Here is a 24,524-nt window from a genome sequence, read left to right on the forward strand (position 1 = left end):
GGGAAAGCTTGATGCAGCTGGCTGGGGAGAAAACAGGTGTCTCATAAACAACACAGTAATATTCATAAAAAGTTACATAGGTTGTGGCAAATTATATGATAGTCAACTATCTGTAAGACGCTATGATTAATACAAAACAGTCCATCTACATACACATGGTTTGCTGGTTGGCATTTGGGACATATGTTTCCTTAAGGTTCCTTTAAGTAGTAGCAACTCACATCTAAAATCCAGTTGCAGGAACCGGAAAAACATCTTCTCTGTCTTTACTGTTGCAACTTTGGAGACTTGCACAACCGCTGAAATGCTGTAGTAGATGAGTGGATAAATGGAAGCTAGTTGATGAGGCAACAAGGCTTTCCCTTTTATGAGCTGGCTAGCTTGCAACAGCCCCGCCCTTCCCAGCTACCCTATTGGCTGCTGGGAAGCTGTGGCTTTGAGTAGTAGAATTCTTGAGTCTCTGGCTCATTTCTGTAGATTCCAGCTCGGGCAGCAACAACTTGTGCCTCACATTGCCACATGGTGGCAAGGCCAGAGAATTTTAACAAGCTAGTCAGAGTGCCTTGCTGCTGTGAGTTCTACAGTCCTGATTGTGCCTCCCCTGTCTCCAAATGTGGGCACTTATTCAAGAACAGATGCTCCATTATTATAAAATCAAATATTTCTATATGCCGGATAGATACAATAACTGAATTATTTTGTGAACAATCCCATGTATTCTGTTATAGTTCTTAAGATAAAATAGAATGAACACACACACACACACACATATTTTTATCTTTTATTGGAAACTCCATATATATATATATATATATATATATATATATATATATATATATATATATGGAGTTTCCAATAAAAGATAATTGCATTTATTTAGCCTGTGATTTTAGCATCTCTCTCTTATATGCATACAGATTCTCTCTTATTAAAATACTTGTTATAATTCTCAGACTTACTGGGATCTATCAATTATATAGTTTGGAAACTACATATATATTTTGCTGTTCAAAATGCAGATCATTCTTGAGGTTTTTATTTTAGGAAAACATGGATATGTATTCACGAGTGAAAAGGAGGAGGAAATCATTGAGGAGAAATAGCTATGGAATCCAGAACCACCACGAGGTTTCCACAGAAGGTGAAGAAGAAGGTAATGGTGATAGTTTGATAGCTACTTTGATAAATACAAGTGAAAAATTATTATGTTAAAAAACAGTATGAGTTATATGAGTTCTCAATAGTCTATGTAACAGTTTTTACATAGTTTGGGACTATGTCTTCTGAGAGGCCTTAACTCTATTTCTACACTGTGTAAAGCTGCCCTTACTTTTTGGCCTCCAAGCAAGTTTCATTAAGATCTTGGATACAGACGGGCAGAACTTCTTCAGTTATGGGTTCATGCTTTTGGCACTCCTTCCATATGTTAATAAATTCTGATCAGTGCTGTTTTTTTTCCTTCAAACATTCATTTTATGGTGCTTTTGAATTAATTGTGCAGGATTTGAAAACATCTTTGCTGTTTGGCCTTTCTTGTCATTTTATAGTTTAAATCTTGAAATTGTAACAGCTTTTTCATGTGTTCAAAGTCTCCTAGATCACCTTACAAAGGCAGTGCATCTTGAAAAAAAAGTTTAAAAAAAACTTAAAATTACTTACGTATTATTTTTAATAAAGTTCATTCTGGAATATTGCAAACTACCCAAATCAGTGTTACATTTTATAAAATAAATTTCATTTGTAAAGTAGCAGGTGCCCTTTAAGAGATATTATGCAAATCTGTGGTGTATGTTTATAAATGTTTAATGGCAATTTTTTTAGAATCTCAAGAAGAAGATGGGGATATTGAAGCAGAGGAGGCAGAGGGAGAAGAAAATGATCGTCCGTATAATCTCAGACAAAGAAAAACAGTAGAAAGATATCAAGCGCCTCCTATAGGTAAGACTTTTAAAGAAGATTTATATAACTGAAATAACTTGGTTCAGCAATATTTTACCCTGGTTAGAGTATTAGATTGGGACTAGGTGGACCATGGATCAAATTCATAGTCATAAAGCTCAGTAAATGACAGTGCCTCTAAATCTAATTTATTTAATGTTAGGATAAAATGGCTGAAGGAAGAACCATTATCTGCTACTCAAAGCTTCTGTGAGAAAGAGTGTAAGAAAAAAAATACACAATTTATTCAACCTCTTCTCAAATGTAATTTTTTTCTTGTTTTGCAGGGAACATATAGCATAAAGGGAGAGTTCTATAAGACTTGATAGCTTGTGTTGTTACTGTTTTGAGAAGGTACTTAAGGTAGCATTTTACTTGTCCTGTATTTTCCGTTCTTTGATTTACTTATTGAAAAAAGTAGGTACAGTCCTGTTTGTGGTTGTATTTGCATGACCACCAAGAGTTGTTTGATTGTGGCAGGATATAAATGAAATAAATAAGTAAATAAATAAATAACTCTTCCACGGTCTCCACCTTTTAGGCTTGATGAAATTAGAAATGCCTCTAAGATCTCTGTCCACTCACTGGATAACTCACTTAGAATATGAAACTATGATTTTTGGGCTTCCAGAGAAGAAATGGCTAAAACCGGAGCCAATGACCATGGCAGAATGAAGAGCCTGCAAATAGACCAGCTCTTTGTAATTCTTCTCTGGACAAGGGGAGGACTTTAGATCACCCACAAATACTCCAGACAGTTGCTCCTCACGAGGAGACCACAAGACACTGGTCTCCGGCAGGTTTAATGCTCTGGGAGACGAGGGAATAGCCATATTCACTCAAACCATGGTCGGTGCCTTTATGGACACAAAGTTCTCATACTTTTGTTTCTAATCACTTTCGGGAATTGCTTGTTAACTGCTTTTCAGCTACTAGAAACCTTTGGATCGACAAGGCTGAAAACACTGGGTGAGTTTCCTTCAAACCTTAGCGAAAGACGTTTTAAATACAAGTTTAAGGACTTAAAAAAATTTTTTTTTTTTAGTAAACAGCAAAAGGGTGACTAGAACATTGATTTTTGAAAGTTGAAAATGGACTAAGGGTCCAGATGGATTTGAAATAAAAATTTGAAATTAATTATAAGAATCCTTCCTATGGGAAAATGCTGTTGTTTTGAATTCTTAACAAGAAAAAAATAATAGGATGGGACTTTGAAGGCTGGAGACTAGAGGGAACCAGAAGGAACTAAAGATTATAATTAAAGGAGAAGAACTCTTAAATTTGACTTACTAATACAGAATGGAGCAAAATACTTTAACATTGGATGTATTGAAAGGTATTTGTGAGCATTGGACCCAGAAGTTAATTTTAAGAGTGTTATAGATAGACTGTCTTTAAAAGATGTTATGGAAGAGGAACAAATTTTACCAGACAGGACTGCGACTGATCTGAAAGTGGATTTAAAAATTACAGGCTACAACAATGGTATGGAAAAAGATGCTACACTGGATATACAAATGAAATCGGCTGATTTCTTAATAATTAAAGGGAATATACAAATAACAAACCAAAAGAGTGACCAATATAGGATAACTTTCCTATATTGGATTTACCAAATTGACAAAAGTTTTGAAGAATTTTGTGAGAAAGGACAAAGAAAAAATGAAAAGAAATCAAGTTCTAAGACATTATTTGAAGGGACTAAAGATCAGGTTTGTTAAAAGTAAAAGGAATATAAAATTGGTTAATTTGATCAAGGTTAAAATAAGATATGTTATCCCTGGTAATGGACTTTTGCTGATCAGGACTGAATGACGAGGCTTTAAGGATTTATTTATAGATAAGAGATGGGATATGGGAAGAAAAGATCATTTGTTGCATTTTAAGAGAAGATGATAAGTTACTAAAATTGTTTATACTTGTGATGAAGGGAGAATTCATTTCTTTACATATTTCTTTTCTTTACTGTATTCTTATTTTTTCTTTCTTTATTTTTCTTTTTTTTTTTCTTTTCTGTACTTTCTATTTTTTTCTTTTTTCTTTTTTTTTAGTTTGTATTAGTTTGTATCTTTTTAATTGTAATGTTTAATATAATTACTATAAAAAAATGAAACCACAATTTTAGGATTGTGTGCAAAGTATTTAGTATGAACCCATGCAAGACTTAATGCTCGCACATTCCCTCCTGTTTTCCTACCTTTCTCATAGAAGGAAGAATAAATCAGAATAGTTTCAATTTAGCAAGTTTCTACTTTGCTATTTTTTGCTCACCTGGAATTATTTCAAATAAACTGTACTCCATGATTGTTTTGGTAAATTGCTTAGCAGTACAGAATTTGTTTAATATTACAATTCCTGAGTGTTAGCTTATTGTTACATGCAAACTTCTAAACTAACCTACTTTTTTGGTTTGCATTTCTCTTCTTGATCATGTTGGGGAGGAGAGTTGGGAAGTATTTGAACCTGGCTTTTTACCTTTCTGTTTGGGTTTGTAATGCTAAATCAAGACATCATACTAGGCCATAGTGAAAAACATAGAATTACGCATTACTGTTTTTAAATAATTCTTTTGTAAGTCAGTAATATGGAGTCTGCTGTCTAATATCTTTTATCTTTATTATGCTACAGATGTTTAGTCAAAGGTGTCCTAAAGCTAGAATTTAATATTTTTCATTAAAATCCAATTGCGACTAGGAAGATTTGTCTTACATAAAAACAGAATTTGAGAAAGCAAATTTGGAGAAGAGAGGATGCAGAAATATACATTTCTAATTTATGAAAAGTATTAATATGCCTTACAGTAAGGAACTAGATGTTTATACAGATCTGTAAAAAAAGTTCACATGTCAAATTGATTTATCTTATCTAGTTCCAGCTCACCAGAAGAAAAGGGAAAACACATTATTTGACATTCATAGATCTCCTGCAAGAAGAAGCCATATCAGGTAAATAATTCATTAGGATATTTTCTCTTTCCATTATGCTACCATGTTGGACTTTCTTGAACAATATGCTGGGTAAATATATACAAAAACTAGGCCAGTGCATCCTTCCTCTGTTAGCAGCAACTATTATTTGTTAAAGTGATTTATAGCTATAAAATAAAAGAGAAGGGCTGCATAAAACCATTCAGAGGAATACTTTGCAAATCACCCCTCTAAACCAGTGTTGTAGTCTGGTGTACCAGAAGACATTCCTGCCAGAAATTTTGCTGAAGTGATGCTTTATAAACCATCTCTGAAAGGTTTTGCCCATTTTTTTTGGTCAGTCTTTTACATTTTGTGTATAAAACATAAATGCATCAAATTGTTTTTAGCTTTTTTGAAAACAGGCTTAGTTCAGAGGTCATGTTGGCCTAATAAATTAAGTCTTGCATTGAAGCTTGATGAGGAAGGAATGCAATGATGCTTGTTTCTGTGTCTAATAAAGAATAACCTACTGTATTTCCTCTGCATTACTTTCAGGGTTCATTTTTTCCATTATATTTCAACTTAGAAATGGTGGTTTAATCTCTGTTTTAAAACCAAAACTTGAAACCTTGATCCTCTTTTGTAGATTAAACCACAGTTTCCCCTTTGCACTACATATACAGTTTGTGTGCATATGGAAGGCCAAGGATTGCTATGTCTTGTTGCTTTTCTGACAAACTAGTTTATTGTGATATCTGAACCAGCTCAAATGATGAAGACAAGAGAAGCATGCTATATACTAGTTATGAAACTGAAGATATTGTAACCTTTAAATTACCTGTTTTAATTTGTTAGCACTCACTGAGCACAACTCCGTGCACGCTAGTCTTCAGTGAAATGTTTTCATTGCTTCTGCAGGAGAAAGAAACATGCCATTCATAGTAGTGATACAACCTCTTCAGATGAAGAACGTTTTGAAAGAAGAAAATCTAAAAGCATGGCAAGAGCAAGAAACCGGTAACAATTCCTCTGTCATCATTTAGCCTAGAAAAAAAAATGGCTTGATTCCATGTGCTTGCCTCATGAAGGTTGCCAACCATGTGAAATTGTTTTAATTTAATTAAAGGTGCTGTTATGGGGCATGGAACTTTATACATGTAAAACATGTTATGGGATTTCTTCAAACTTGCCCATCTGTGAATAGAAATTTGCAGAGAACACCCAGATTTAGTGGAGGCAAGGAGTGAGGCTTTGTTTTTGCTTGCTTATTGCTTTTCTTTAGTCCTCATTGGTATCTTCTGTGCCAGAACAGAGCAGAACATCTTTATTATCATCACTGACCAGAATACCTCCAATGCTATTCTGGAGAATCAACCACCCATTTGGAAAACTCTTCAGGGGATATAGGGCTGCAAAGGAAGGAATGGCAACATTTTTAGGCTGGGGACTGAATATTGTCTTTGTACTCTTCTGAAGGTTACAGGGGGCATAGACACTGATGACCTGATGTCATCAGAATGGATGCAACTGGAATTTTTACCCTGGGGTTTGTTTTTTTCTTTGGTGTGGGATTGCTAATAAGAGTCTGAAGTCTTTGTGAAGAAGAATAAGAAGCCAGTAGGCTTCACGTGGGCTATAGACTGTGCCCATCCCTATTGTCTTTAAAATTTACTGCCTCCTTCCTTCCTCCACTGTTAGCAGAATTCTGGTGAATGTAATTCCAGATGCAACTCTATTTATTCTGATGCACTATTTGAATATTTTTACTTTGGAGTGGGGGGTGTTATTTGTCCATCATGTCTTCTTGAATACCATAGATACATTTTTTTCTCTAATGACTAAAGTTCTCGCTGCTATTTGTGGAACAAAATGATATACATGAGAAGTCACGCTTCTGTTCTGTGCATACATACATCTTTATTCAGCATGAAATGTATGTGTTGTTTTTTTTAATATGTCATAGATGTCTGCCAATGAATTTCAGAGCAGAAGATTTGGCTAGTGGAATCCTACGTGAACGGGTGAAAGTTGGTGCAAGCTTGGCTGATGTGGATCCAATGACTCTTGACAAATCGGTGTGCTTCATCTCTTTGTTTAGAGTTACCTGCCTGTGCTAAGAGGAAAATAATGACTTTCTTTAAGCTGCTTTGTAAAATTAAATCTTAAACAATTAAATGTTTATGACTACTTTGCTTAGATTAAAAGTAGATCATTTTGGACAATATTTCTCTTATTGGGATTTTGAAATACATTGATGGATCTTCTACCTAAACTGGGCAAATGATAAATTGAGTTACACTTCCAAATGTTAATTTATTTTATTGCTTTTTATCTCCCCTTTAGGTGCGTTTTGATAGTATAGGTGGGCTGAGCAATCATATTCATGCACTTAAGGAAATGGTTATATTTCCTCTTCTGTATCCTGAAATATTTGAAAAATTCAAAATTCAACCACCAAGGTAGGCTTTATTCATATGTAATATTTATACTTGAGTTAATCTACCAAAGTGCACAAACTTTGTTGGATAAAGGGCTATTTTAAGGAATGGCTTAACAAAGAAGTGGACAAAAGCCACATCTGAATTAGTTTCATTTAATTTAATTAAAATAAGCCCCAAGGGCCAATATTATTATTTCCCATATTTAATAATTTTAAGAGCTTATTTTTTGTCAGATTAAAAATTACAACATGGTGGAAACCATCTGAGGGGCTCTTGCGGGGGGGGGGAGGGACACTCCTGGCTTTGCTAGCTGCACTTGGATTCAGTTGTTTGACCTAAGCAGCATAAAAGCCACTCCTAGATCAGATCCCCCTGCCCCATGCCCCTGTATGCCTCCAAATCTTTGGAAACATGAGTAATTCTGGGAAAGTTGCTGGAATTGAAGATTGCTGAGAGAAGAAGAGAATGGATCCAGTCAAAATACATTCATGAGACATTTGATGACACGTACTGCTGTAAATTCTTTTTTGCAGAAAAGGGATTTCACATCTCCAACAATTTTGTATTGTATAACTTCCCTTAAAGTTGCCAATCTAGAAGTGTGAGAAATGTAAGGAATATAGGGTGGTCAGGGGAAGACCATGTTCCACTTCTGTGGAACAGTTCAACAAACTTAATAGCTCAGTAATACCATAAAGTACGGAATAAATCAATATTGATCTATCCTGCTCAAAGAACGATGCAACTGAGTTTGTTTATTCAGAATTACCTTTTAAAATGAAACTTTTGATTTCAAGAATATTTTGAAGAATGTGGAACTTTTAAAAGGCTTGCTAGATGTGTGCAAGTTCTCAGATATGTGTAAGGCCTCACCAACACATTCATACCCACATAGCCTAGGAATGCAGAATTTAGATTCGGTTTCTTGGGTATGTATCACAAGATCATCATGAAAAAAGGCAGCTGAATTTTTAAATGTAATGTAGAAGCAGAATAGCATTGTGGGTTCCCCGAGTTATGAAAGGAGCTATTGAATTTTTAAAGATGAATGGATGCCAGTAAAGACGAAAATGGTTGTGCAGAGCTGTCAGAGAAATTAGAAGATGGCAAAAATCCTCACTGTAAAAGTTTGATGGCGTATACTGTATGAACTATATGAGATAGCTAAGCACGGCATTTTCCTAATAAAACAAAGACTAGTTTTTGTCCCTAGGCTCATCACTGGTTTCTTTTCTCCTTACCCTATTTTAGCAAAACTCATGTTGGGTACATTTGCATGAGAGCAGGGAGCTTGAGAGATTCTTATTTTGTTATAACCCAGCTGGTGTTATAACCCATTTGTTTACAGTGCTGTTAGAATATTTATTATTGTTTGATTTATATAGCTGCCCAATTGACATTGAACTCAGGGTCGCATACATCTCTGATGTTCATTTTGATCTATGCAACAATAAATTGGCCCAGCATTGGCCCAGATTATATGCAACAATAAATTGGCCTAGTGTATTAAAAAAAAGTGAATGGCTTACATTTTTGTTAAAATAGAAAAAAATAATGTAGATTAAAAATAATAACTTTACTACTTGTAAATATTTTCTACTTTTCCCCTTCATTTTTTAAATTAGCAATACCTTCCATTTTACTAGATATCCAAAACAGGTCACCGAGCTCTTGTTTCCTTACGTGGGTAGCAAATACTGGGCTGTTTATAAAGAAACAAAGAAATAGTGATATCTGTATCTGTCCATTTGTCTTCAGGGGCTGTTTGTTTTATGGTCCTCCTGGAACAGGTAAAACCTTGGTGGCTAGAGCTCTGGCCAATGAATGCACCCATGGGGACAGAAAAGTTGCCTTCTTTATGAGAAAAGGAGCAGACTGTCTTAGCAAATGGGTTGGTGAATCTGAACGGCAGCTTCGACTCCTCTTTGATCAAGTTAGTACACAATTTTATATATTTGATCCTTCAGCTGAAATGGGAGATTCATTTGAATGTTTTTGTTATACCTCTCTATGTTTTCAAAGATGATACCATAATGAACAAAAGTATTTCCCATTCAGAATAACTGGATGAAAACTGGTTTTGTTTCCAGTCCCTGTTGTCATATTGCCAAACTGGATTAACTACCTTGGATCATGATGCATTCCTGTATTGTTATTTGCTGGAATCATTATAGGAAAGATAAAATATCCTAAAATGTTAAATAACAGCAAAGAGTAAAAACAATTGCGAGTAACCATGAACCACAAGAACTGGAGGAAATATTTTATTTCCTCTCCCTATTATGATTTTCATTCTGAAAGTTAAAACAAATGTAATTTGTCATATCTCTAGTCTGAAGGACAGATTGTATCTCTCACCCTTTCTAAGAGGCTAATTGGATTAATGAGTGGGACCATAGCCCCTCCACAGAATGTAGTCCTTTGGCACTGAAGCACTTGGGTGGAGGAAGAGCCATTGCTTTGCTTCATCCTCCATCATTAGATTAGATTCACACTGAGGAATGGGGTTCCAGAAAGGGGAAGAGTCTCCACTTGGAATGAAATAGACTTAATAGGCCTTGCAAGCTGAATCACCAGTGCTTAATTGCATAGTGTTGGCAGGTGCATATGATAAACATAAACATATGAGTTGAAGATAAATGAGACATGCTGAGAAATAAATATTTGCTAGAATTTTTGTTTGTGGACAGCTTCAGGATATCAGACAATACGACCTAAGTCCCAGCATTTCCCTCTAAGAATACCACCTTCCCCCCACCTTAAAACTTTTCATGCTATCATATTTTGGGGGGAATGTAAATAACATTTAGAGAGATAAATAGAGACTTCCTTTGTATTGTTATTTCAGTATACAGCAAAGCTTGTTGTGTATAAATGAATATTTGGCAATTGTAGGAAATGTCCATAAAACATTGTTTCAGATGGGTGAATAAATGAAGTTGCTAATAAAAAAGAAAAGAAATAGGTTGTTAGACCAGTAGAAAATATAGTGACTCCTTTTGCTTCAAGAGATAAAAAAGTGATATTGACTACCCATGCCTCTGAAGTCTTGCATTTTTGCTTGTCCTTCTGCAGTGACACTCTTGATAATCTCATACTTAATGAAGACTGAAATCAGTTTCCTCAAAGCGTGTATGATCTTGAATATGAAACTCTGTTATCAAACTGTGTAATTGGCATTGGACAAGATAGGGTATTTGCTTAGATTACATCCTAGCCACCAGTAGCTAATCTAAAGGAGCTAATCGGGGCTGGACCTGGTTTAGTACTTACATGAAAAACCACCAGGAAAGATCAGAGCTCTAGACTAGACTGTCAAATATCCTGGAAGTAGAAAATGACAAACCCCTTCAGTACTGTTGCCAAGAAAGCTCCATGGATTTTAGGTTATTGGTAGAAGTTGAGCTCAGTTCAAAGGAAATTTTAATCTTCTCAGAAAATTCAAAAGATCAACTGCTTTCAAATGCAGAAATATTTTTCAATAAGTTTCTACAAAGATGACCCAACTTTTTATCAGAGCTTTTAAAGTTTTTTCTCACATTTGATATGGGGCTGCAGAGATAAGCATACTACCTCCCCCCACCCACAACCCTCATGTGGAGGCTACCAGGTTTCTGCATCTACCTATTCACTGGGCTAAAACTTTTGGATATAATATACAAATGGAACAATGGGAAAATATGTCGATTAAAGGGTTAAAATTTACACTGTGTTACAATTTGAAGGAGAGTTTCCATAAAACGATGTATAGATGGTATTTGTCACCAGAAAGATTATCAAAAATGTACAAAGGGGTTTCAAATATATGTTGGAAACAACAAGAAGGGACTTTTTATCATCTTTGGTGGACATGTAATAAAGCTAAAAAAATTTGGACCCAAATTCATATATTAATTCGGAAGATATTGAAGGTTAATATACAGTCAAAACCAGAGATTTTCCTTTTGGGACTGATGTATAAACAATTGGAAAAAGCTCACTGACCTTTGTTTTTATATATGGTAACTACAGCTAGATTTTTATACACTCAAAGGTGGAAAGACTCAATATTACCTATAATGGAAGAATGAATGGTGAAGTTGATGGTATTAGCTGAGATGACAAAATTGACAGCTTTGCTTAGAGAAAAAACACTAACTTTAATGCCAGTTGGAAGCCTCTTTTGGACTTTTTGCTGGAGACAGAAAAAAATGAAATTATGATATATTGATTTGATGTTTAGTTAAATTAATAAGTTATACAAATATGCATGTTAAGATGTAGTTTTAGAGTAAGAGTTTATTCTATGATTTATCTATACCTGCTGTATAAGAAGCCGGAAGTTACTCTTTTTGTAATTTTTTCTTTCCTTTACTTTCTATCACTTTTATATTCTTTCTTTATTTCTAACTCTCTTGTTCCCTACTTTTCTCCTTGATTATTAGTTCTAGTTTGCTTTTATCTTTATGCTTTTTATGACTTAATAAAGTTCTTATATTAAAAAAAACTATTCACTGTGGAAGGTAATCTGCAATATGTAGATAGGGCAGAGTTAATATATTTTTTTGGCTATATAATTCTGAGTGAACTCTAGGACTTTAGTGTTTCAGATTTAATATAGTAATTAAAGATAATTTTTGTCTTAGCTTATAAAAGTGTGAAAAGTATTTTCATATTTATAATTAATTCTGTTTGCTGCTTACCCCAGGCATACCTGATGAGGCCATCCATAATCTTTTTTGATGAAATAGATGGCTTGGCCCCAGTCCGTTCCAGTAGACAAGACCAAATTCACAGGTGAGGCTAGTGTATTCTGAGTACATAGGATTGGATCCATAAAGAAGTGGACGTTTTTCAACCTTTTATCCTCTTTAGTTTTCATAAGATAAAATTCATTTTAACTTTTGGTGTGTGAAAGTATATGTGTGTGTGTCTATGTAGTCACTATGAGTTGCCATCAACTTGATAGCATGTAGTCAGTGTGTGTGTGTTTATTACAGACACACACACACACACACACACACACTGGGGAGGGGGAAAAGAGAGGGAGAGAAAGAACTGAACCTCAATGGGATCTTATTTGGAATAAGGAGTGACACTGATATTACTGGAGTGTGCATTGTGGTTGAGATACTTGGCAGAAAGTAACTCATGCTTTTTAGCTATGGAAATAAAAGGAACTCTTTTATTTGTCTCTTATTTATGAGATTTAATTACTAGATGAACTTATTTGTTTATCTAAAAATTTCAGGTGGGAAGAAGGCTAACAGCCAGTGAAAGATAGAATGTTATATTCCTTCTTTGAACATATTTGCTGTATTTAAATATGGAAAACAGCTGTGAAAATTAATTTTTTTTAGAACAGTCATTCCTTTTGGAGATGAAATTGTCACAGGTAATAGCATCCCATATACAAAATCCATTCTTTGTTCAGGAAGAGATTTGTGTGAGTCAAGGTTTGTCACTTGCTTGCCTAGGGCCTTGTCTTAGGTCCATTTGAAAGGCATTTGAATAAGGAACTAGAGATCTAGTTTGTCAAATGCTTGTACCTCTCAGTCTAACTCAGTACTTTTTGTCTTCCTTGTTCCATTGGTCCAGTGACTATAACATTTAACCTTTCTTAGAGGCTGAATGTCACTTAGTGGGCTCTTGGCATACAAAAAGAGAATCCTTTTCACTTATGCAGAGTTTATATAGGGCTAGTTTACTGGGTCCTTGTTGAAGGTATCTGAGAGAGAAAGGACATGGATGAGAATGAACATTGAAGCAATTACCTGCTTGGAGATAAACTGAGAGACTTCAAACTGGCTATTTCAAAGAAAGAAGGATAGGCCTCTTGTAGGCTTTCTCCTCTCCTTTCAGATTATTGTCTAACAAAAATCATAATGATAACAAAGATGGTGTTCTAGCTTTTTAATATCATCACAATTAGAACATGTATGTTATCCAGGTTAACTCTAGATGAAAATATTGAGAAAAACAACTGAGAGAAAGGGAAGCTTTTCTCTCTTAGCTCTGTCCTAGACTTACTGTCCTAGATAATTTTAATGTTCAGACTAAGGTTATTCAGTGGATCAGGATGGCAACTGACTCTCAGCTAGTATCTGAAACTCTGTACTATGTAGTGGAGCTTATTCTAGATTTTATAGTTTGTTAGAGTGAAGTTGGCATCTCCTGACATTTGAGGGTGATGTTGGCATCAGAAGATGGCATCTGAGGATGAAAGACTTCGTTGTTGTCTTACACAGTGCAACATTTGCTAGCTGCTCTTTGACACTGAGTGCATGAAACTCATGTTGTGAATCTATTTGCAGATTGTTTTTCAGGTTGAATTCAAAATATGGGTTTTAACTTTTAAATCCTTAAACAAGAGCCACCTATCTCAATGTGCCCAGGCACTAATATTGACAAGAGGAGTCCTCCAAAAGATGTACCCTGATTTCAGAGTTCTATTTATTTGGCATACAGAAGGGATCCAACTCCTGCATCACCCCCAAGCTAAAAAATACACTTCATTAAGAGTTGTGTTTAGTTCCCACAGTTTCCATGTTTAAGAAAGAAGTGAAAACCTTCACTTTGGTCAGGGTTTTCAAGTTGATTAATGATTTTAGGTATTATTTAGGAATGTCTAAAATTAGGTTTTAATTGTTTTATATTTTTATTAAGTAACTTAAGTGCCCTGGAAATAGAAAGGTGGGGCACAAACTAGAATCAATATTTACTATACTATTCAGTATCTAAATAGGTAGAATTCAGGATTAATTAAGTTTTAGCAATATGTGCTTGTCACTTCAAGATTGTTTAAAGATAAGTTTGAATTGCTGTATGCATCTATTAAATGTTTTTCCTTAAAATTATGTTGAAATATGTTTTAGCTCTATAGTGTCTACATTGCTTGCACTCATGGATGGATTGGACAACAGAGGTGAAATAGTTGTCATTGGTGCTACAAACAGACTTGATTCTATAGATCCAGCACTCAGGAGACCAGGTCGCTTTGACAGGGAATTTCTTTTTAGCTTGCCTGATCAAAAGGTAGGAATATAAAAGACTATGTTTGCGTGTCTTTTCAAGAGATATTTATATTTTCTTGTGCTTTCATACTACAGGCTAATTTTTGAAATGATGAGAACTTCATAGTTTCAGATAATACTTATTATATGTGGAAAATTGCTGTAGTTAAATCATATCAATCCAAATTCAAGATACAGTACCCTTTAGTATTCCCAGTGGAAATGTCAGCTTTTGCCTGGAACTAGATAAAATTCACTTCATTCCACTATGAGCTTGGAACTTAGTAGAAAGAACTAAGCTAGAAGCTCATTGATTATGAACATACTGTTCTCCAACTGAAGTATTGCTGCATAGGTCGCAACATCAGTTTTTATATTAGCATATGTTTATTGAAATCTTCCTTTGAACAATTATAATTATATTTTACTAGATTGGCTTAATGCTATATTTATAATATTTGTCTGGAATAGTAAATTATTAAATACTTTATCTGCTTTTAGAATGATAATATATTAGGGTCAATTTTGATATCTGTTGATATTTCTACCCTAGGCATTTCAATAGCAATCCTTTATTGTGACACTTTTAGTTCAGTAACTTTTCTGTACTAAATGATTTTGGGGATATATTAAACAGTAGTTGATGAACTAATTTGTATGACTGATGTATTTGATATATCTTATTGTGATGAAGTTCTTAAAATCTCTTTATTTTTCTATTAGGCAAGAAAGCACATTTTACAAATTCATACCAGGGACTGGAATCCAAAATTGTCCAATCATTTTTTAGGAGAACTAGCTGAAAAATGTGTTGGTGAGTGGTATCATATTGATACTTTTGGTTTCTGTGTTTTCATTTGTGAAAGATATTGGGGAAGAATGCTTGAAGCTTTCTGATTAAATTTCTAAATGTGACCAATTCTTTCATTATATATCTGAAGTTTCACGTTAATTCATATTAGAAAATGTAAATATTTATTTTCATGCCACTTGCTAAAGTTTCCTATCATTACCTCGAACACTTAGTATATTTTGAAAAACCTTGGCATGACCCATATTCTTTTATAGGACTAAACAAAACAACTCCAAAGCTAATGGGATAAAGTTTTCTAAAGAAAAACAAATGTCAGCCTTGATTATTCAGCAAATAAAATAGGGATAACAGCTTGTTTTCCTACAATTCTTTTTACTGAAATGGTTTTGCACTGAAAAGCATCACTGTTAATAATCCTCCAAATTCTAAAATATAATTAGCATAAGTAAATGACTGGCACAGGATAGGATTTTCTGTCTCTTGAGTTGGGCACTATGCATAACTGAAACATATTATGGAACACCAGACATGAAATACCGCATAGTAGATTGGCTGAACAAAATAAAAATCTTACTACACTAGCAACTGTTGTCATTTCTTATTAAAGACAGAGCATCAGAATAAGATTGCTAAGTGACATACTTTAACATTGCAAATACATAAAAAAACACAGTCTCTTCAAAACAATGTTCATCTTCTGTCAATCTTGTGTTAGTCTTCAATTTTGAAAAATGACGGCATCAGATCATATAGGTCTCCAACAGAACAATAACATTTTAAATTGAGCGCCGTCCATTCAGACAGCTACTGTACATCCGAATTATCCTCTTCATCCACAGGAGCATCTATCTCCGAAGCAGCATTCTTCCACTTTTGATCTGCAAAGACCCAACATCTTCTGGTGAGAAGAAAACAGTTATCCAACAAATGACAAATTAAGCTTTGCCTGGTGTAAGAAAGCATGTGCCAAATCCATTTCATGTAGATTCTTTTAGTGACTCTACAAAAATCATTTAGTGGATAGAAAATATAATTTTGGTCCTTCTTTGACCAACATTTCAGTTTGAAAAGTGATATTTTATGAATGCAAAGACCTCTCTTACAGATCTTATTAAAAATATGCCATGTAATGTGGGGTGACTGCTTGGATTTGCAGGAAAATCCGTGAAGTCTGAAATAGAGAAAATCCCAGAGCCTTTGTTCTGAATTTTCCTTTGAAGATAGATTTTTATTTATAAATCTCTCAATCACTATGCAAGTCTAATCAAAGAATAAAATTAATTTTCATCATTTACAAAGATGAGTCATTTTTTTGTTCAAAAAGCTTGTAATATGTAGTCTATTCGACATTTTAAAAATTCATGTGCACCCTTTAAACACACCTGTTTACTTAGTCTTTTGTTTGATGCAGTTGATAAGTGCTTTCCATTATTCACCCTTTGTGGGGGAATTCTAGGGGGAAAAATTTGCTTGCCTTTGATATCGCCAGTAAGATTTGGATCATAAAGAAGAAAAGGCTGAATTTTGCAGAAGTGATGTTGCTTAATAATCACAGATTTCATTCAGTGATTTGTGCTCAGTTTAAATATTTTAGTGCTTTATTTTGATTTTAGAATCTGCACACCAATCCTAGTCATTAGCATATGGCTTCTTGAGGCTAAATTATTTTGGCAAGGAAATTAAGGTGTTAATAAAAATTGTGTGGGGTGTTAAGAAATTATGGATAATTTCTTGTTGCATAAGATACCAATATAATGCAACATGGATAGAAAAAGTATGGAAGTAATGGGAGCAATGTTTTGTTGGACCACCTGTTGAAAAAGGGACCAGAAAGCATTATCAAATTTAGTTGGTGATCCACTTGTCTCTTATGCCGCTTGGATCTTATGAAACTATTTGTTTCAAGTTCTGCAGAAGTTTTCCTGCAATTGAATACACATGCAGGTTTAAATGGAAATGTAACATTTCCTAAGTTTCTAGACAATTTGAGATGGGAAGAAAAAAATCTCTATGGATATAGATGTAGTTGATCAATAGATCAGGATATGACTATAAAGTTATACAATATAAGCCATATGTATCCAGCTCTTGGAAATTTGAGAATTTCTAACTCATACAAGTACTTTATATACTGACAAGAACCTGATTGCATCAAAATATACTTAATGGGTAATTTATAAATATACTTGCATATGCATGAGGACTCTTCAATTAAAAATTCTCTTCCAGTCTATGGTTCTTTTATGGTATCCATCAGATATATCTGATGTGTGCTAATACCCCATATACTTTTTTTTCCTAACAAACCAGTTGAAGCAATATTAAAATCTGCTCTTAAAAAATGGGGTGTCTATTCTTCAGTCAGTTTAGTTGTTCCAGTTTGCATCTGTTTCTGTTGAAATTTGATACCAAATCAAGATACATATACTGCCTAAATAAGCTCAATGATTAATGTATGGTATGTGACATGAACTAAAATTCCAGACTTTTCCTCCCCTTCCATTTCCATCTGGTAACAAATGTCACTCTTTATCACTTAAATTCACTTCAGTTGTTAGTTTCTAAGAACACCTGCTTCATCTTGTATAACTTCATATTTCCTTATATTAATTTTACATCCTAACATGATATATAATGGATCTCAGTGTATGTGATCTAAGCCTTCAGTCTTTGCCACAACCTGATTTCCTTAGTGCACTCTTCCTCCCAATCTATATATAGGTTATAAATGAAAATAATGTGTTAAATAGGGCACAAGGCTGATTTATAGTGAATTTTTGACAACTGAACTTTATTTACTTGGGAATTTATAACTTTCCATGTGGCTCTTATTTCCCCCAATCTTTTACTACATCATCTTCTGTTTAACTCATTGCTTTGCTGTTATTCGTTATTCACCCTTTGATTAAAACAATCAATTTTAGTGGTGCTAACTCTTTAGAGACTTTATTAAAATCCAAATACCTCTCTTGCATTTCACTTCCATGGCATATTCTTTACTTAGCAGAGGACAGCAGATGAATCTGAAATTAGGCCAAGTTGTTTCACATTAGCATTCTTTCTCTGTATTTTATGTGTGTATTCTAAGGCATCTTCTGCCAGTGAGGACTTGCTAACTGATCCAGTGCTATTTAGAATATTTGTAGTCCTCCCATGAAACTTGGATAACCCTTAATTTACTACCCCTTTAAGACTAACTATTCTGATGGGTGATTATAGTTTCTTATTTTGATCTGAGTGCATCAAGATATGTTAGCTTCAGCTTCCATTTCTGCAGTGGGTCACTTCAGGCCACTTTTTCAAGTGATAGCAGTACTTTTTTTAAATGCTGAAACAAAATAACTTTAAGATCATCTTCCAAAATATGATTTAGTAAATGCAAAACATGCTGTGGGATCTCACATCATCCTCTTGCATGCCAGTTCTTTCCTGAAACCATATTTCATTTAACACTCTTTAACATTACATATCTTTCTACATGTGGAATTCTTTTCTATTTATTATTCCATCTTTTTTTTCAAAATATTATGAATTTCCACATTGCATAATATGCATTATCATTTATTTGCTTTATATGCTATTTTTAATGCAGAAAAAAAAACATACAAGATATTACTGTTGAACAGTGTACATGGATGGAAAAATAAAATTAAATACAGAATAAAAATATAAAACCAGATAGATTAAAACTTAGAATTTGAATGTTGCCAATATATATATAATACAATTTTAACTATTAGGCATAATATTGTTTAGGCATGTTGCAGGAAAGCAGTTCTCCCGTACTCCATGATCAGACTATTGTGATTATTGTCCTGAAGTTTTTTATTTCTGATTGTTACAAGATAGAAAAAGATCTATCTTTTCTTAAAAAGAAAAACAAAATACAAGAATATCACAGTATGCTGCCTTTATTTACAATTTAAAATCAACTCTGCTGTGAACAGGCTTGAGTTTTATTTTTAACCATTTATATCTTGGTTCATTAAAAACCTCACAGTTCCTACTTGAGGAACAGATGGCAGCTGCAGTCCAGAGGCCTTTGCATAAATCCTTCTTGTGCAACAATTGCACTTATTTCTGGATTGGGGGGCCTTACAGTGTCTCATGCTTTAGTGATTTCTTGACTGGACTACTGCAGGGCACTGTACAGAGGGCTGCTCTTGAAGAATACTTGGAAGTTTCAGCTGCTCCAGAATGCAGTGGCATAAGCAGTTATGGCCATGCCATGCTATGCCCATGTGACACTACTACCAGATCTGTGGTGGTTATCAGTAGGTTTCCAGGTGCAATTCAAGGTGTTGGTTTTCACCTATAAAACACTTTATGGGATGGGGCCTTGTCATGTATGGGACCGTCTTTCTCCTATGGTATCTGCCCATCCTGTAAGATATGACAGTGTCAGCATGCTTCAGGTCCCATCTATTAAGTGATGTCATCTGAAGGTACATAGGAGGCATGCCTTCTCTGTCATGACACCTGCTCACTGGAACAGCATTGTCTCAGAGATCCAAATAGCCCTGACCCTCTTCTCTTTTACACAAGTCTTAAAGACCTGACTGTATGGCTATCTTTTCCTTTTTATGGTTTTGATTGTTGTACTGATTTTTATGCTTCTAATCTGTATGTCACCCAGAGTTATTCTGAGTGGACAGCCTACAAATATAGATGGATGGATGGACAGACAGACAGACAGACAGACAGACAGACAGATATCCCTATTTTTCATCTGCGTTCACTTACTGTTAGAATTATCTTCTCAAAAAGATATCACTTATTCCACACTATCAGATGATTCAGTTGTAATTTTAATGACATAACTGTTTTGTAGTTTTGTTTTTTTAAATAAATTTTATTAAATTTCCAAAAGGTTAAAATACAAGGTCAAAAAAAAAGAAAAGAAAAGAAAAGAAAAAAGAAAGAAAGAAAGAAAGAGAAAAAATCAATAAAGAAAAGGCATAGAAAAAGAAAAGTAGCTTCTGACTTTCCTTGGTACAAGTATAAATATAAAATATATTCACCTCTTACTCTAGTATCTAAAAATTTACATAATAGAAAATAATGTTTAGTCTAACATTCAAAAAAAAATCATAGAATCAATCTATTTCAACAATACATATGATTTGTACAAGATATTTCTATAGGTATAACATCAATCATCGAATCCCGAAATCCAAATTACATTTTTTTGAGTGTCAAGCAAAAAGTCCAAGAGTGGTTTCCAATGAGAAACAAAGCTAGACAGTGTCCTCTCTTTAAGCAGTTTTGCCATCTCTGACAATTGTTTTGTAGTTTTGTAAAGATACATTAATTCATTTTAATATGATTTTTTTCTCAAAAATTTGTAGCAATGTTTTACAGTACCAATTAAGTAGTACCCTCTTATACTGTTTCTGACAATTCGGCAGTTTATTGGGTCCTTGTTTTATAATGAGTTACATAAAAACTTTAGTTCATAATGTTTCTAGGATGATATAGCTCATAACCAGGAGTAGGCAATCTGGTCCCTCACAGAGGTTTTGAACTTAAACTTTCATCAAACTCAGCTAGCTAACCAGTGACAAAGAACTATGAGAGTGATAGTTCAATATTCTGGAGGGGGAAGGGACCTGGTTGCCTATTTCTGCTTTCCACTATAGCAGTGAGGTAAGTAACTTCATTCTTTCTCCAGATAAACTAGTGTATTTTGCCTAGTAGTCTATAGCTCCAGCTATAAGTTTGAACATTGCATCACCTGGGTTTTAATTAGAGGGCCTACTCATCCAGAAACAGCCTATTTTAGCAGCCTCCAGGGGCAGTATATCCAGATACAGAATATTACCAATGGATGATGAGTAAGCAAGAGATATGACAGTGGATGACAGTAGTTACCTTTTTTTTGTCTAAAAAGTTTCAAAAGGGAGCTTTATAATCTGATAGCTTTTACTACCACCCAGTAATGAAAAGTACTTCCATATCCACTAAGATATCAGTTGTCAGTGAGGAGGAATGGTAAAATACCACACTGCAGGCATAAAAATAAATTATTACAGCCAAGTTTTACAAATTTTGTTTTAGGTGTTGTGTATTTCATTATATAAGCTTCTAATTTTTGTTTGGAAGCTTGCACTTATTTTGTTGGGCAAAAAAGTTTCTTGAGTTGCCCTAAGAGGAAACAAGTTGGAATGTAATTTGTTCCAAAAGGAAGGTGGATAGTGCTTAATTTTAGATCACATCTCCTGACAATTAAATTGTGAAAATGAGCCATAAGCTAATTATGTTCTGTTCTTAAAATTCCATGGAGAGCTAGCAACTGTGATTAATAAGGCACAGAAATTAGGTGTAAGGTTTGCTATAGCATTTACTGATAGCAAAAACTATGAAAGGACATGGATTTTGAAATGGGGATTTTCCCCCATTTACACTGGAGCATCCCTGGGTAAAATCCCAGTTTCTGGACCTCAGCCAGTAGAAATAAAATTGAGTTAGGTTTCCAAACCACCTTATTTTGTTCAGATCTTGCAAGGTACTCCAGTCTAAATGATAAAGCAATCTAAACAATTTGAGTCTTTGTGAAAGGTTTGTAGGATCACATTAACTGTAGCTGTTCAGAGAATGATCCATGAGACCTAGACTTTAGCAGTGAGGTTGGTCCTTGATCTTTGGAGAGGATGATCATTAAATAGTTACCATGGAAGCAGAGAGACAGAACTCATCACCTTGTTTAGCTACTGAGCTTTCAGTGTATAAAAGAGAAATTCTTCCCTGTGAACCCAAAGCAAAGATTCTCTTTTTTTTATTAACTTAGTGGAGACTTTGTTGCCAAATATCTTCCTGAAATTGATTTCTGTACTTATATGTACCTATATGCAATGATATGTGAAATGACAAAATTCTTGAATCCCCTCCTGCCTGATCTATTCTGGCATGGTCCTCAATTCCTGGAGGACATTTTGGTATGGAAGAAGAATCCATTTTGTCATAATTACTGCTTTATTAGCTAGCTAGTTTGGATACAATCCTAGTAAAGTAGTCTATACATATACTTATATTAAGATTAATTGGGTGTGTATATTTCACCCTTTTCTTATAGGTTCCTAGACTTACTCTCATAAGTTTCTTTGCACTAATTCTTGATTATTGTTTAAAAGAGGATTTCAATATTTATTTCCTTAGATATCCTAAGATACACAGTGCAGTATGAATCTATTAGCGTGGTGCAGCTTGTGTTCAGCTTTGTGGACGTGCTTGACATACACAAAATATTGATACTGCTTAATAGAACCAATGTATGTTTTATTTTCATGCCTTAGGATACTGTGGCGCTGACATAAAAGCACTTTGTACTGAAGCTGCCTTGATTGCCCTGCGACGGCGCTATCCTCAGATCTATGCGAGCAGTCAAAAATTACAGCTTGATGTTTCTTCAATAGTTCTCAGTGCACAAGACTTCTATCATGCAATGCAGAATATCGTGCCTGCTTCTCAACGTGCTGTAACATCATCAGGGCATGCTCTATCTCCCATCATAAGGCCATTGTTGGAAAGAACCTTCAATGAAATCCTGGCTGTTTTACATAAAGTATTTCCTCATGCTGAATTCAGTCAGGGTGACAAAAGAGAAGGTATTTCTATGTTTTTAATCCACTTATGGCAGTCCCTTAGTTGTTGTGCAAACTTAGACTGTTTTTTGAAATGATGGAGTTCCAGAAATGAATGGCAATACAGTATAAAATAAAAAGCTGATGGAAGAAAAAAACTTTGTATCTTCCATGGTGTGTCCCAGCTTTAGGGCTTATCTGAAATAATTTAAGATAATCTTTTGCTCTCTGAATGTAGGGAGCCAAGGGGATGACTTTGGGGAAAACATTCAGAAACCAAAAAGTTCAGAAGCTTGCCTTGAGCTCTGAGAAAAGAGAAAGTACAGGAGGTCCTCAGTTAATGATCACTTGTTCAGTGACCATTCAGAGTTACGACGGCACTGAACAAGTGGTGGTTATGACTGGCCCTTGAAGTTCTGTTTGTCCCAGGACCCCCGTGGTCACGTGATCACGATCTAGGTGCTTGGCAACCAGCTCGCACTTACATCCAGGTTCACTGCTTAGCATAAATATTTTATACAGGCAATCCCCGGGTTAAGAATGTCTGAGTTATGGACAACTCATATTTATGAACAGGTTGCCTGTTACTAAAAACGGTGGACAATATTCTCCTTCCTGGAGCTGACAAACTACTGAAGCTGCACGTTTTTAATGTGCAGCCTGTTTTCATCAGTTTTCAGCGGTTCATGAAAACATTGCACGGCTTCAGCAGTTTGTTGGCTCCAGGAAGGATAATGCTGCCCGCCATTTTTAGTAACAGGCAACCTGTTCGTAAGTACAAGTTCTGTCTTACATACAAATTTGAGTTAAGGACAGGCTTAGGAATGGAACTTGTTCTCAACCTGGGGACTGTACTAGTATCTACTTCAATAATGTTTTTCAAACAATTTTTGGAAGGTTATGTTTCTAACAGAAAGAACCACTCTTCTGAGAATGAGGAGAGCTGAGGCTAGGTGGCGCTGCTTCTCTGTAGTGGCACTGTTGCTTTAGAATGGCCTCCCATTGAAGATCAAACTTGCTCCCTGTTGCAGGTTCTTTTTCTGAATCACCAATAACCAGACTGACCCAGACTCAGTAGACACAAAACACTGGAAATTGATTGGGTTTTTGTATTTCCCTTCAGTGGCTGGAGGGAGACTTTTATTTTACAAAAGGAAAACTTACAAATAAAAGAGGAATATTGTAAATTATAAATGCCTTTGACTAGTGCAGAAATGAATCTTAATAATAAAACTGTTTTCTATTTTAATTATTATCTATAAGCTCTTTATCTACACTATTTTCTTTAAAGTCCAATTTCACTATATTTTCGTATCTTTCTATTCTGTATCTCCAATATATTTGTTTATGGCTAACTTCTGTATTTTTGTTGTCTTAATCCTGGTATATCTCTTTTGTCACCCTCTGTAGAGTTATACATCTTTTTCTACAGAGTTCAATCTTGTTTTATCTTTTTTAGTTTCTATTTGCTATTTCTGTTCTGTCAAAGCCTTTACTTTTTCCTCATCTTTTCTGCTTGTTTGTTTCTGGCTGGGCTTCTTGACTCTTCTTTTCTTTTTCTGAATCTTTATTCCATCTGAAGGAAACAGCTCGAAGAACTTTTACCTCATGCTGGCTCTGAGGGAAGGAAATAAACAACTCCCCCGAGTTTTCTCAGCTGCTGCCTCCTTTCTTGTAGCCTCTTCTCATCTTTTAGTTTGCCTCATTAGTTTGACTCCTGGGCTTCGGCTCTGTTTATTCAGCCACTTCTTCCTCGCAAGGGCAGAGCTTCCAGGCAGCCATCTTGTCTGCCCTCCTCCTCCTGCCCAGTACTGCAGTTTGACTGGCAGTTGGGTTGTCCTGACAGTGGG

General features: G+C 34.8%; 1 protein-coding gene across 5 annotated transcripts in view; it reads left to right on the forward strand.

The window, feature by feature from the left end:
• Window positions 1-24,524, forward strand: part of ATAD2B (ATPase family AAA domain containing 2B) — an 84,792-nt gene that overhangs the window by 21,481 nt on the left and 38,787 nt on the right. For all 5 annotated transcript variants that reach the window (XM_025170351.2, XM_007433979.3, XM_025170352.2 and 2 more), the window contains exons 6-16: window positions 1,045-1,153; window positions 1,822-1,938; window positions 4,808-4,883; window positions 5,766-5,864; window positions 6,811-6,922; window positions 7,191-7,306; window positions 9,047-9,221; window positions 11,976-12,064; window positions 14,143-14,302; window positions 15,004-15,094; window positions 22,387-22,698. In XM_025170351.2, the coding sequence (XP_025026119.2) occupies window positions 1,045-1,153; window positions 1,822-1,938; window positions 4,808-4,883; window positions 5,766-5,864; window positions 6,811-6,922; window positions 7,191-7,306; window positions 9,047-9,221; window positions 11,976-12,064; window positions 14,143-14,302; window positions 15,004-15,094; window positions 22,387-22,698 (1,456 nt within the window). The remainder of the gene's footprint in view (window positions 1-1,044; window positions 1,154-1,821; window positions 1,939-4,807; window positions 4,884-5,765; window positions 5,865-6,810; window positions 6,923-7,190; window positions 7,307-9,046; window positions 9,222-11,975; window positions 12,065-14,142; window positions 14,303-15,003; window positions 15,095-22,386; window positions 22,699-24,524) is intronic.

The sequence above is a fragment of the Python bivittatus genome, unplaced genomic scaffold (assembly GCF_059951505.1).
Source record: "Python bivittatus isolate LINGU-HERP-01145 unplaced genomic scaffold, Pbiv_v1 ctg000020_np1212, whole genome shotgun sequence".
Taxonomy (NCBI): Eukaryota; Metazoa; Chordata; class Lepidosauria; order Squamata; family Pythonidae; genus Python; species Python bivittatus.